This window comes from Macaca nemestrina, chromosome 8, assembly GCF_043159975.1.
Source record: "Macaca nemestrina isolate mMacNem1 chromosome 8, mMacNem.hap1, whole genome shotgun sequence".
Classification (NCBI taxonomy): Eukaryota; Metazoa; Chordata; class Mammalia; order Primates; family Cercopithecidae; genus Macaca; species Macaca nemestrina.
Window position 1 is genome coordinate 51,581,460 of NC_092132.1, and position 14,965 is coordinate 51,596,424.

Consider the following 14,965-nt stretch of genomic DNA (forward strand, 5'->3'; position numbering starts at 1 on the left):
TGCCAGAGAAGCAAGCATTTACAAATCTCCCATAACAGAGACACTGGTCTACAGAAGTATTTTAGGGCCCTGTACATTTCTAAGGAGCACACAAAGTACACAACAGCTTATAAAGAACCTCTCTAGGTTTTGTTTCATTATGAAATGATGAAGAGACATCAAATGTTTCTAGAAAATCAGTAAAATCAGGGATATAAGATTCAAAGTACAGTGATTGGGTACTACAGAAATAGACAAAGGGTAATGAATCTAGTGAATAATTATGCACATGATCAGGAAATGTAAATTGTGACAATGTGAACAAAGGAGTCGACAGTGTATGAAAATCTGAACACATTTTTATGCATCTAACCAAAATAAAAATATCATACAAAATTAATTTAGAATGATTTTAAATGTTTTCTCTGTTTTAATTTATCAGCAAGTAAGCCAATTGATCCTTTATTGTGAAATTTAATACTTAAAAACATTTGCACTAAAATTAACTTCTTCTATGTTGAATGATGGTTGAATTTCTTTCATACGTTTCTGACTGAGTGGTTTTAAAAATCCATGCCGGTACATGTATTTATCTCTGCAGCTTTTATAAAGGCATTCCTGTACTGTGATCCTTCAGAAACTGCACTTTCAAAGACTTCCTTTTCAGTCATCCTCAAGATTCAGGGAAATGTAAAAGATTCAACTTTGGCAATGGCTGGGACCTCTGCCCCAATAATGCTATATTCCTAAATGCTACTCCGTGAGATATACATTAATGAAATAGAAAACAGAAACACCAAATGTTTTAGTATATATTTTCAACTGAGAAAATATAAACAATATTTATACAGTATTCCATTTTAAGTATTTACACAGCATTAACATAGAAAGCAGTGAGAAACGATACATTTACAGTTTTTTGTTTTTGTTTTTTTCTGAGACAGGGTCTTGTTCTGTCGTCCAGGCTGTAGTGCAGTGGTGCTATCTGGCTCATTGCAGCCTCCACCTCCTGGTTTCAAGCAATTCTTGTTCCTCAGCCTCCCAAGTAGCTGGGATTACAGGCCACCACATCCAACTAGTTTTTGTATTTTTTGTAGATATGGGGTTTTGCCATGTTGGCCAGGCTGGTCTTGAACTCCTGACTTGAAGTGATCCACCCGCCTTGGCCTTCCAAAGTGTTGGGATTACAGGCGTGAGCCACAGCACCCAGCCTTACTGTTTGCTATTTACAATCTTTAAACATAATTGAAAAGCAAAGATAACTCTTAAAATATTAAGTAATTAAAAAATATAAAAAATGATATTGGGAAAAATGTCATATATGATAACTTAATAAATGTAAACTATATTAGAAATGCAAATATATTGCATGGAAAGAGCATACTGACCTAATACAGGTATACAAAGGAATGAAAAGATATCATTTCATGAGATGCATATCAATCCAACAGTGAATTAATCCACTGCCAACTAGGGTAAGCAATTAGAATAAGGCAAATTGAATCAGCAATAATACAATTTAAAATTTCTAAGTAAACTTGAAAATATCTTTCAACATTTATTTAACCACAAGCACACAAAACATGAAAATATCAAACTGAAAACTAGTCTTAAACTTGGAATCGAATTACTTTGTCAATGTGAGAAAATTCAGGCAGCTGTCAGTTTATAAAATAATCCACAGAGAAAATTGATGGGGACTGTTTTAATTATCATTAAAAAGTATTATGCTGAAAGCAACATTTAGATTTTTTTTTGGCCTCACTGTCAGTGTTAATTTATTATTTACTGCATTAAATACCACACACAATGGGAAAACAATATTTTCTGTTTTATCACATTATATATTCCAAGTTATAAAAATAAATCTTTCTGCAAATAAAAAACAAAAACAGAATAGTTTGCATTAAAAGTTTTTAAAATATGGCAAACTAACCTGATATCATGACATTTTTTTGGCCATGATTATACTGAGTCTTTAAGTTATTTATTCAGGAAGTTAAATCAAAAATCTTTGATCCACCAATGTTTTGGACACCAAATTCTTTTGTCCTACTGTATTACGGATATATCTAAAAATCTGGAAAATTAAAATAATTCAGAATGAAAAGAAATATAAACAAAATTAAATATGCACATCAGTTAAAACATCTAGATTAAATTAGCTAATTCTCTCAACTATTTTCATGTATCAGGCATCTGAATCCCATGGTGATACACAAAATTATTTCAAGATGATAATTTTGTTCATAGTTTCAAAGCAATGTATGTTCCCATTTAGAGTAAATTCTTATGAATTAATAATACAAATTCTCTCATGTTCACAGGGATACATTTTAAAATATTTAGAAAGGCAACTTTCTTCTAAGTCTAAAACTAAGGAAACATCAAAAGAATCTACTCGCTAGGGAGAGAATTTCTGCACAATTCTAGATCACTGTCAAGGACTAATAAATTGCATCTTACTCATATATACTTCTTTGACATAGTGGAGAATATTTAGTTGATAATAACACCATTTCAAGAACAGATTTGCCATTTCTTGAGATCTCTATTTCAGGGTCCACACTCATACACAAAGTTGCTTTTCATCGACACTGGTAGACGAGGTGTCAAAGCTGCAGGCTAAAGGGGGCTTCCCTTTGGTGCTGAGCCCTGAGCTAGCTCTCCAGTGCCTGTTTTTTTGTTACTTAACATCTGGTGGAGAGGGTGGATGGGACTCTAATTACTGTTCACTTGTAGCATCTAGGAGACTAGTAGTTAAATGTCTTCCTATAGGATTCCTCTTCCATGTATAATCAAGCAACTGATGCCCTCCACTAGACCTCAGTATTTCATTGACCCTAAAGGACAGAGTACAGTTGGTTGAAATGTTATTCCTCCTTTTGGTGGGGTTAGTCATATTCTAAACCTTTACAAAATTGTAGTAAAAGTAGACATTGTTACTCTCTGCTATGAAAATATCTACTTCTAACATATTTCTCTCAAGAAAATGAAGGGAAATGTAGAAAAATTTTTAAAATTTACCTCTTGTTGTAGATATGTAAGGAAGGATGCTAAAATAAAATTTTGGCAAGCCAAATCCACAACACAGAAGAACAGCAGATCAAAAATAAGAAGGGTAGCTTCATTTCCATAATACAGGACACTGCTGAAAGAATAACCTTCATCTATTAAAAAAGTTTAGAAAATATAAATTAGAAATTTAAAAAAGGAACAAGTCTGTGATAAATTTCTGGTGACAAAATCTGGATATTTAAAAATAGCACATTAGAAACATACTATATACAATAATTCATGGCTTACACAAAAATAAACAAAATAATTAAATTAAAAATAAACAAAAATTTTAAGATTTGCTCATCTAAAAGAGGTTAGTTAAAAAACTCATAACACCTCCTATAAAGCAGTTTTAACATTAGGACCAATGGTTGGTAACTGCTAGTAGTGTAAGTTTCAAAGACCAGTTAATAAATAGCCTTTCTCTATTTCTTTATGTAACTAAAAGCTAAATTAATCTTACAAACATTCCCTAAGATAGAGTATATTAGAGAAAAAACCCAGCAAGGCACAGAATAGTACACAGTGTTCAAGAGTTCAATAATTTATTTCAAATAGTCCCCTTAAGGTTTTGCTCTAAGTTCTCTTCTCACTCCACCAGCGGGTTTCATCCTTATTGGGATGTGAACACCCTTTTAAAAAGATTATGATGAGGCCGGGCACAGTGTCTCATGCCTGTAATTCCAGCACTCTGGGAGGCTGAGGCAGGAGGACTGCTTGAGGCCAGGAGTTCAAGACCAGCCTAGGCAACATAGCGAGACTCCATCTCTACCAAAAAAAAAGAAAAAGGATCTGGTGGTGCACACCTGTAGTCTTAGCTATTTGGGAGACTGAGATGGGAGGAGTGCATGAACCCAGGAGTCTGAGGTTATAGCGAGCTATTAATATGATTGCACCACTGCACTCTAGCCTGGGCAACAGAGCAAAAACCTGTCTCTAAACAAACAAACAAACAAACAAAAAACTACAAAAGCCTGATGAAAGCTAAAGACCCTTCCACCAGGAAAAAAAAAACAAAAAAAACTATACATATACAAGTCTTGCCAACAATTTCAGGGAAATCCAGAAAACCACTGAAGCAGCCCGGGGATACCCAGTTAGGAACATCTGCTTTATACAAGGGGGCATCTGGAGTGCTGGTAATGTTCTCTCTTGAAAGGGTACTAGTTACAGGGGTATATTCAGTTTGTGAAAATTCACTGACCTATAAGTTATATCCTTACAAAATATGCACATTATACTTGCATATATAATCTTAAAAATAAACCTGTTTTACATACTGTCTCTTGGTGATTTTCTACTAACACTGCTCCAGCAATGACTTCATATGATAGCAACTCCTCAATTTATTGTGTGCTTCTACTTTCTCCTACGACCTGGTCCCTTATATTTAATGCCTACTGGATACCTCTTCCTAGATGTCCTAAAGTACCTCAAGATGCAACATACTGAAAACTAAATTCATCCTCTTTCCCTCAAAACCTGGTCCTCCTTCTGTATTGCCTCTGTTATTGAAAGGCACCACCACCCACTTAGTCACACAGCCAGAAGTCTGGATAATTTTTGACTAGTCTTTTCCCTTAACATTTCTGGCAATCCTTTCTTCTCTAGCCCCACTGCTACTGCCTTAGCTCATAGTCTCATCAGCTCTTGATGAAGACGAAGATAGTGAGGCCAGGAGCGGTGGCTCACACCTGCAATCCCACTTTGGGAGGCTGAGGTGGGCAGGTCACTTGAGGTCAGGAGTTCGAGGCCAGCCTGGCCAATATGGTGAAACTCCATCTTTACCAAAAACACAAAAATTAGCCAGGTGTGGTGGCAGGCACCTGTAATTCCAGCTACTCGAGTAGCTGAGGCAGGAGAATTGCTTGAACCTGGGAGGCGGAGGTTGCAGTGAGCCAAGATTGTGCCACTGCACTCCAGCCTGGACAACAGAGCGAAACTCCATCTCCAAAAAAAAAAAAAAAAAGAAGAAGAAGATAGAGAGATGGAAGAATACAGTTAGAAAGAGGAGGAAGAGGAAGGAAGACTGAAGGAGAAAGGAAGAAAAAAAGCAGGAAGAAAGAAGGTGACTATTGTATTATTAAAAATAATAGGGCCAGGCGCGGTGGCTCACGCCTGTAATCCCAGCACTTTGGGAGGCCGAGGCGGGCAGATCACCTGAGGTCACGAGTTCAAGACCAGCCTGGCCAACATGGTGAAAACCCGCCTCTACTAAAAATGCAAAAATTAGCCAGGTGTGGTGGCACACGCCTGTAATCCCAGCTACTTGGGAGGCTGAGGCAGGAGAATCACTTGAACCTGGGAGGCAGAGGTTGCAGTGAGCCAAGATCACACCACTGCACTCCAGCCTGGGCAACAAGAGTGAAACTCCATCTCAAAAAATAATAATAATAATAATAACATTTCCTTTTCTGAGTGCCTGTCCATAACAGATACTTTACTGGGTTCTTTATATTAACACATAATAACTCCACAAAACTTTTAGAGGATTGTAACCAATTTTACAAAGAAGGCATTAAAGTTCAGAAAGGCTAAGCAAGTTTCTCAAAGTTCACAAAGCCAGTAAATGGTAGAGTCAGGTTTTGAATCCAAGACCAGAAGACTTTGAAAGCTACAATATTTTTGTTTGTCTGTTTTTGTTTTACAGAGACAGGGTCTTGCTCTGCCACCCAGGCTATAGTGCTACGGCATGATCATAACTCACTGCAGCCTTGAACTGCTCAAGTGACCACCTGCCTTGGTCTCCCAAAGGGCTGGTATTACAGGTGTGAGCCACTATGCCCTGGAGGAAAGCTATAATCCTAATGTCTAAACTATGCTATTACAATTTTGCATCTATTTAAACTCAACTTGTAACCTACTAACAGAGTAATTCTCCAATTTACAAATCAGATCTGCTTAGCACCCTTCAGTGATATATCCATGTTCATTAGCAGTGGTTTCTTTTTCTTTTCTTTTCTTTTTTTTTTTTTAAAGACAGAGTTTTGCTCTTGTTGCCCAGGCTGGAGTGCAATGGCGCGATCTCAGCTCACCACAACCCCCGCCTCCTAGGTTCAAGCAATTCTCCTGCCTCAGCCTCCCAAGTAGCTGGGATTACAGGTATGCACCGCCACTCCCGGCTAATTTTGTATTTTTAGTAGAGACAGGGTTTCACCATATTGGCCAGGCTGGTCTTGAACTCCTGACCTCAGGTGATCCGCCTGCCTTGGCCTCCCAAAGTGCTGGGATTACAGGCATGAGCCACCGCACCCGGCCCCATTAGCAGTGGTTTCTAAATCATTTTGATCATGCATCCCTATCAGAATAAGATGTTGAGCATGCAACCCATAATAGATATAATAGAAATATTTTATTAATTACTACTCCATATAAATTTAAAAATAGATTAATGGTGATTAAATTGCAAATTTATACAAATAGACATTTTAATATTTTCTTCTCATGCCTCCATGGATCAACTTATATACATCTTGTGGGGCAAAAAATTTAAAAAAAAATTTTAGAAACAACAGGTTTACAGAATAGAGTGAAACTCCTTAGTGTATCAGGCAAGGCCTTTGTAATTTGGTCTCTGCCTTCTTTATCTTTCGAGTGCTCTCTTCCACTGTGTCCCACTTCATATCAGACTTTATAAAGTTTGAAAGTGCATAATGCACTTTGTGCACTGTTTTTGAATCCCCTTTTCCCTGTCTGCATGAATGTCTTTGCCTCCCTCTCTTACCTTAATCCTCTCGGTTGACAAACAGCTACTGAGTTTTTAAAACTCAGTTCAAACTTCTCCATGTTGCCTCTTCTGGCTTTACCTCATATCTGGTTAGATTTTCTATGCTCCCTTCTGTCCTAGGCACAACCTGTGCCTGTACAGACTTCTATGCCAGTACCACCCTCTTTATTCACATGTTTGTCTTCTATAGTCTGTTAAACAAGATACCCAAGGTAGGGATCATTCGTCTGTGTATCTCAGACTGACACAATATCTGGCATGCAATAACATATGGGTAAAGGATATCTAGGCCAGGGTATTGGTTATACCACTTCCATTCTTACTCATATGTCATCAGTCATACTACAAATGACATGTATACTATCTTTTTAATATGAAACCAGGTTTAATCACTATTCCTGTCACAAATATTAGCAATTTTTACAAACTTGGATAAGATAAAAACTTAAGTATTAAAGATTAATCACAAATGTTATTCTTCTTTAAGTGTTTCATATGTTTGGCACTAAATGAACGTTCCAATAAAATCTGAATTTTATTTGTTTTACTATCTCTTCCATGTGGACTGTTGATTCTGAAATTCACCTTTTCTACTTTCTTATAGAATCTTTTATGTGTTTGTTTCCTGCTATATGACATAATAAAATAGAACACAGAAAAGAATTATAATTCATGAGGTTAACTGAGTTCATTGTATTTCCTTTGTTTTTATGTAAAGTTGTTATTATTATTTGAAACAGAGTTTCACTCTTGTTACCCAGGTTGGAGTGCAATGGAGTGAACCCAGCTCACTGCAACCTCCACCTCCCAGGTTCAAGTCATTCTCCTGCCTCAGCCTCCCAAGTAGCTGGGACTATATGTGCCTGCCACCATGCCTGGCTAAATTTTGTATTTTTCAAAAAGGCAGGTTTCACCATGTTGGCAGGTTGGTCTGGAACCCCTAACCTCAGGTGATCCACCTGCCTCAGCCTCCCAAAGTGCTGGGATTACAGGTATGAACCAATGCGCCTATCCATAAAATTATTAAATCAAAAGAAAAATATCAGCTGGGCTCGGTCGCTCATGCCTGTAATCCCAGCACTTTGAGAGGCCAAGGTGGGTGGATCACGAGGTCAAGACATCAAGACCATCCTGGTTAACATGGTGAAACCCCGTCTCTAGTGAAAAAAATTAACCGGGCGTGGTGGTGGGTGCCTGTAGTCCCAGCTACTCAGGAGGCTGAGGCAGGAGAACGGCGTGAACCCGGGAGATGGAGCTTGCAGTGAGCTGAGATCATACCACTGTACTCCAGCCTGGGCGATACAGCGAGACTCCATCTCAAAAAAAAAAAAGAAAAAAAGAAAAATATCTACAAGCACTTTTTTCTCAAACTTTGAAAACAGTTATCAAGTTCTACAAAGGGATTTAAAAGATACCATTGTAAAAGATGCTTTTTTCCATTGGTTCCATGAATTCCATTCCAAGAATTCTTTCAAGAAGCAACTTATCTTTTATAAAGTAATCCATTTCCTTATGAACCTAATAAAAAAAAAGACAGCATCATTTCAAAAACAGCAGTGAAATAAATGCTTTGCAATTAATGTAAAATCAGCAGGAGAGAAAATGAAAAATGAACAGTACACAAAGAAAATCTGTTCTTCAAAAAGACTGAATTTACTACACTGAAACCTGTAACAAACTTCTCTATAGGAATGTTTTAAATTTTAAATGCCCTTACTGGTATTTAGGGCTAGATATACTGAAAATCAATTTATAAAATGCTTTTCAGAAGTACAATCATAGCATAACACAAGGATTTCAATAATGAATAATGCAGTAATATTTTGGGAACTGGCTAACAAAATTCCAGTGTAGATATAGTATAAGGGAATCATCATTATGTTAACAGACAAAGAAAATTTCATTTTACTTTTGCATAACCTAACTCTATCCCTAAGCCATAGTTTGTTAATGGCTAGAAATGTCTTTTAAAAATATATTATTCCTAAGTATTGAATGTGACAGACAAAAAAAGGGAAGGTCCTAAGCAGGGGAGTTCTAAGTTTACTGACTTGGTTGACTTGAAGAAATAATTGACATTCCCACTTAACCTTTTAAAAACTGCATTTGATCCCAGCTTAAATATAAATGTTGACATACATACATGGTCAATGAAGGAGCCAAGAAATTTATTCATCATATGATATGCCTTTATACTCTGCTCAAAAGTATTTTCTGATGAACTCAATAGTCTAGCAGGACCATTCTTCTAACGTAAAAAAGAGAAATGAATAAATACAAAGTCTTATGTTCTTGGTATCTAAAAAACATTAAATATTGACAGAATATATCTGAACTGTACTTTATACAAACCCTTATTAGTGTCTCATGAATTCTGTCATAATGTTGTCTCATCTGGTTAGAAATTGCAATCTCAAAAGTCTGACCATCTGTGTTGGGTACCAAACCTCGCTGGCTACACAAATTTTCCTGAAAAGTTAAAGAATTTAAGTTAAGATCAAAATTATAAAAAATTTCCTGCCTCAAAAAGAAAATACAGACTGTTTTTTAGCTGTTATCATGTATTACAAGATTCAGGTGCTAAGTGAAATTCACTGAAACTGTATTTGAGAAACAGATTCTACCATTATCCAAGGTTCCCAGATTTTGCTAATTTCTGCTTTATTCTAATTCATACTCCCTTACAGGTCTTTATATCATCTCCTTTGCTCTACTTAAAAAAAAAAAAAAGAAAAATACATGTATATTTATCTATATATTTACATGTATATTTATATTTATATTATGTATATTTACATGTATATTTATCAATATCTAAATATATATATTTATATATTTATATTTATCACATATACATTTATATATTTAAGTAGAGCATATATATATTTTTAGGTAGAGTATATATATTTAAGTAGAGCAAAGGAGATGATATAAAGACTATATATATGTTTATTGTATATTGATATTCTTAGCTTCCCTTATAATGAAGATTATTGCTCTTTTAATGTATGCTGAAAGGTCTTGCTTTGGAGTTAACTAGTTATATAATTGCAAATGATCTTTTTTGTTTTCTAAACATTTTTGAGATGCTTCCTTAATTAATTCCAATAAAACATAGTGATACATGACCAAACAGTTAATGTTATGAACCAGATACCCATATTCATTTTGGGTTTCCCTGATACAACTTGGATCCTGACAACCACAAATATGTAAAAAATTTTTGGCCGGGCGCGGTGGCTCAAGCCTGTAATCCCAGCACTTTGGGAGGCCGAGGCGGGCGGATCACGAGGTCAGGAGATCGAGACCATCCTGGCTAACACGGTGAAACCCCGTCTCTACTAAAAATACAAAAAGAAATTAGCCGGGCGTGGTGGCGGGCGCCTGTAGTCCCAGCTACTCCGGAGGCTGAGGCAGGAGAATGGCGTGAACCCGGGAGGCGGGGCTTGCAGTGAGCCGAGATCGCGCCACTGCACTCCAGTCTGGGCGACAGAGCGAGACTCCGTCTCAAAAAAAATTTTGATTGGATTGATGCTTCAAGGCTCGACTCAAGTTCTCTGGCCTATATAAAGCCTGTCCACCTACTCCAGAGGTTAATATTTTCCTTCTTTGTCTAAATCTAACCTGAAAACATAATATGGCACTTGGCTTTCTACACAGTTAAAGGGAGAATACATATAGTGAACTTCTTTATTGAAATTTTTTTTTCTTGATTAAAAACATGCATGCCATTGCAGAAAATTTACAAAATAAAGAGAAATACAAAAAAGAAAAGAAAAAAAATTACCTAGTCTCAACACCCAGAAATATAGATATATTAAGGAATTTCATTTCCAGTCTTTTGTCTAAGGGATGTACATATAAATCGCATAAAATTGGGATCACAATGACTTCTTTTTCACTTAACGTTATAGCCTGAGCAATTCCCCATGTCATTAAATATTCTATAAAACATGATTTTACCATCTACTTAAGATTTCACCATAAAGGTAAGAGAATTTATTTAATATTCTCCAATTTTTACATACTTTTTCCCTTATAAATAATTCCTGTGATAAAGATCCTGAATTTAAGTAGCTGTTCATATTGTTAATTTTTCCTTGAGTTAACATTCATAAAATCAGTGAATTAAAGATCATGAACCTTAAAAAGCTCTTGGTATATACGTTGCCCAAACACTTTCAAGAAGGTCTGCATAAATTCAACCTGCCACCAGTAGCTTTGTGATTGCCCATTTCACTGTGTCCTTGATGCTATTAAGTATTAGCTTTTCTAAAAAAATTTTGCTAATTTGAAGAGGGGAAAATCATTATTTTTATATTCAGCTCTTTGATTATGAGTTAAAATCTTTTTAGAGGTTTATTAGTGTCTATTGGTCATTTTTCCATTGAGATTTTAATTTAGTGTTTTCTTAGTGATTTGCATATCTTTCAATATTGTTATCAATATCTTTGTCATATTTATTATAAGTATTTTACTCTAATTTACTACCTTTTATTTATGATTGCTTGATATGTAAATGTACTATATTAATAAAGTAACATCAATTAATATTTTTTTGATGCTTTCTATTCTTTATCCTTAGAATATCATCCTCCAGTCTGAAATATTCTTTTCTAGGTTCTTATGGCTTCATGTTTTACATTTAACTTTTTAATCACAAGGTAATTTCTAATGTTTAATCAAGTGATCCAGTTCAATGTATTAAATAAATTCTTCTCTGAAATGCCATTATCACGTATCAAATTCTTACAAGTCACAGGTATGGCCCTTAATCACTAAATCCTCTTGGTTTTTCTGCTTAAGCACATCCTATTCTCTAAAACATTTTATTATGGAAGTTTTCCAAATGTACATAGTAGAGAGAATAGTAAACCATTCACTACCTAGCTTCAGCAATTACTAATATTTTATCAATTTTGTTTCATCTATCCTCCCAAATTTTCTTTTTTCTTAGAGTATTTTAAAGTAAAACCCAGACCATGTCATTTCATCTGTAAATGCTTTGTATGCATTTCTAATAAGAACTTTAAAATAAATAACTACCATGCCATTTTCATACCTAACAAAATTAGTTATTTCTTAACATTTAGTCCACTAAAAATCTCCCAGATTTTTTAAATAGTTGGTTTGTCTGAATCAGGATCCAAATAAAGTCCACATATTGTATCAGATTGGTTTGTTTTTCAAATCTTTCTTATAATGTAATAGTTCGTACACTGCCACCATCATCCTTCCTTTTCTTTTCATGCCATTGATTTGTCTGGAGACACTAAGTAATTTATCCTGTGAGGCAGCCTATACCCAGACCTGGCTAATTACTTTCTATGGCGCTATTTAATTTGTCCCTTTATCGCTTGTATTTCCTGTAAACTGGTGATTAGGCTAGAGGGTTGATTATACTCAGGTTCAGTTTTTTAGGCAAAAATACTTCATTGGTGTTATATACTTCCTACTGCATCATGGCAGGAAGTGTATATGTCAGTTATCCTTATTTTTATTTACAGGGCGTCTAAATTACGTCAACCTGATCCCTCATTATAAAGTTCCCTGTCAACAATGACTTGTTTAGCATCCACTGATGATGGCAGATTACATTCATCAATCCATTAGTCGCTGCAAAATGTTAATTTTTCTAACTTAGAATTCCTTCTACTTTCTTCTATAAAGAGAAACTTTCCCTCATGAATTATCTGGTTACTGTGAAATACAGTTCATATAGGAACTACAAGATAAAATTAGATTCTTTGCCTCTGTGGATGTTCAGGGTGAGCTGGTTCCTAGCAATTTTTTTTTTTTTTTTTTTTTTTTGAGACAGAGTCTCGCTCTGTCGCCCAAGCTGGAGTGCGGTGGTGCGATCTCGGCTCACTGCAAGTTCCGCCTCCTGGATTCAGGCCATTCTGCCTCAGCCTCGTGAGTAGCTGGGACTACAGGCGCCGGCACAATGCCCAGCTAATTTTTTTTGTATTTTTGGTAGAGACGAGGTTTCACTGTGTTAGCCAAGATGGTCTCGATCTCCTGACCTCATGACCCTCTCGCCTTGGCCTCCCAAAGTGCCGGGATTACAGGCGTGAGCCACCATGACCGGCAGCCTCTAGCAACTTTCAAAGTGATCAATAGGCCAGGTGCGGTGACTTACGCCTGTAATCCAAGCACTTTAGGAGGCCAAGGTGGGTGGATCACCTGAGGTCAGGATTCAAGACCAGCCTCGCCAACATGGTGAAACCTCGTCTCTACTAAAAATACAAAATTAGCCGGGTGTAGTGGCAGATGCCTGTAGTCCCAGCTGCTCAGGAAGCTGAGACAGGAGGATCACTTGAATCCAGGAGGCAGAGGCTGCAGTGAGCCAAGATTGGGCCACTGCACTCCAGCCTGGGTGACAGAGCGAGACTCCATCTCAAAAAAAAAAAAAAAAAGTTATCAATAAAGACTTAAAAAAAAAAAAACAAATCCAAGATTTATAAGAATCCATTTCTCAACTTAAAAACAAAAAGATGTAAAACATTTTCATACCGCTTCTCTTTTAAGGTTCATATTCATTTCTTCCATATTAGTATCTGCATGCCCATGTACTGATCTACCATGAATGTAATATCCAAAACATTTGTGGGATAATAGAAACACTGATATCTATAAAAAGAGAATAAAAAGAAGCAATTAGCAACTCTTATGCAAAACAACAAAAAATTAAGTTTTCCTTAAAATTGCTTTCTTTTTCCCAAAATAATGAAGATTGTATTCTTGGGAAATATATAAAGAGGATAATACAGTAATCAAGGATAATAAGGTTTTTTTTTAAAGTGTTTGAAAAAGAGATTGAAGATATTTTCCAAGAAAGGGAGAAATAAGTCTGTGCAACATAGGGAGACTCTTTCTCTACAAAAAAAAAAAAAAAAAAGTTGAGTCGTTGGTGGTGCACACCTGTGGTCCCAGCTACTTGGGAAGCTGAGGTGGGAGGATTGCTTGAACTCAGGAGGTCAAGGTTGCAGTGAGCTACGACTGCACCACTGTACTCCAGCCTGGGTTACAGTGCGAGCCTTTTCTCGAAAAAAAAGAAAAAAAAAAAAGAAAGGAAAAGAAGAAACAGCGTTGATATACAAACAATTTTCAGGGGTGCTGGAATTAATGAACTACTTGGAAGCATAAGAAATTCATAATTAAGAAACTGTAAATAAAGGTGAAAAAAACAGGCTGGGCACAGTGGCTCACACCTGTAATCCCAGCACTTGGGGAGGCTGGAGGCAGGTGGAGTTCAAGACCAGCCTGGCCAACATGGTGAAACCCCATCTGTACCAAAAATACAAAAAAAAAAAAAAAAAATTAGTCCAGCAGAGTGGTGCACACCCGTAATCCCAGCTACTCAGGAGATTGAGGTGTGAGAATTGCTTGAACCCGGGAGCCAGAGGTTGCAGTGAGCCAAGATGGTGCCACTGCACTCCAGCCTGGGTGACAGAGCAAGACCGTTTCCAAAAACAAACAAACAAACAAACAAAACACACAAAAAAAGATGAAAAAACTAAGGCAGTAAATATTAACTTGTAGCTCATTATAATTATCTCTGGAATTAACAACCAGTGGAAAATTGGACCAAAAATTCAGTCATACCAAATGACTTTTAAAGCCTCTCTTAACAAACTCATGACCTTTAAAAAGGGAAAGTAACAGTTGCAAGATGAAGTCAGAAAGTACTTACATTACTCATAGAGCATAAATCAACGAACTGTCGAATTTTATCTTCTATAAATCTCTCATAAAAGACAGCAAAGAACACGATCTGAAACATTAAGCCAAGTTTATGTTTATTAGCTTTTAGGATTTTAATTTTCTGTTACAGCCAGTGTAGTATCTTAAGAAAAAAAAAGTTCCAACCAAAAGCACAGTGGTCTTTAACAGTTCCTATGTGATAAAGTCCTACTTATCATTTCTGAGTCTTCTGTCGAAGGGAGGAGGATTTTGAAATTGTGTTGAGTCATTGAGGGAATCTATTTTGAGTTTTGAAAACTTTCTGTGTCATTAAAACAAGCTATGACAAACACGTGGGAAGAAAGAAAAAGTCTTTTAAAAATGTAGGACAAATCAATGCATCGATGGTCAGAATTATGTTTGGTTTTGTCATTTTGCTCATCTAAATTCCAAGACATGAGAAAATTCTCTACTTTTCAAATTAATTTTCTCTGCCAGAACAGCACATAAAAAGCA

At 36.1% G+C, this 14,965-nt stretch overlaps 1 protein-coding gene across 10 annotated transcripts in view; it reads right to left on the reverse strand.

Annotated features, from left to right (window-relative positions):
• Positions 1-320: 320 nt before the first annotated feature.
• The window catches only part of LOC105497251 (transmembrane protein 67), a 63,672-nt gene continuing 49,027 nt past the window's right edge, over positions 321-14,965 (reverse strand). For 3 of the 10 annotated variants that reach the window (XM_011768231.2, XM_071068004.1, XM_071068003.1), the window contains 7 exons: positions 14,460-14,540; positions 13,280-13,396; positions 9,119-9,235; positions 8,910-9,014; positions 8,182-8,284; positions 3,007-3,149; positions 761-2,059 (listed from right to left, as the gene is read on the reverse strand). In XM_011768231.2, coding sequence (XP_011766533.2) covers positions 1,979-2,059; positions 3,007-3,149; positions 8,182-8,284; positions 8,910-9,014; positions 9,119-9,235; positions 13,280-13,396; positions 14,460-14,540 — 747 coding nt within the window. In that variant the 3' untranslated portion in view covers positions 761-1,978. The other 7 variants (XR_011606882.1, XR_011606880.1, XR_011606881.1 and 4 more) reach the window with 7 other exon arrangements.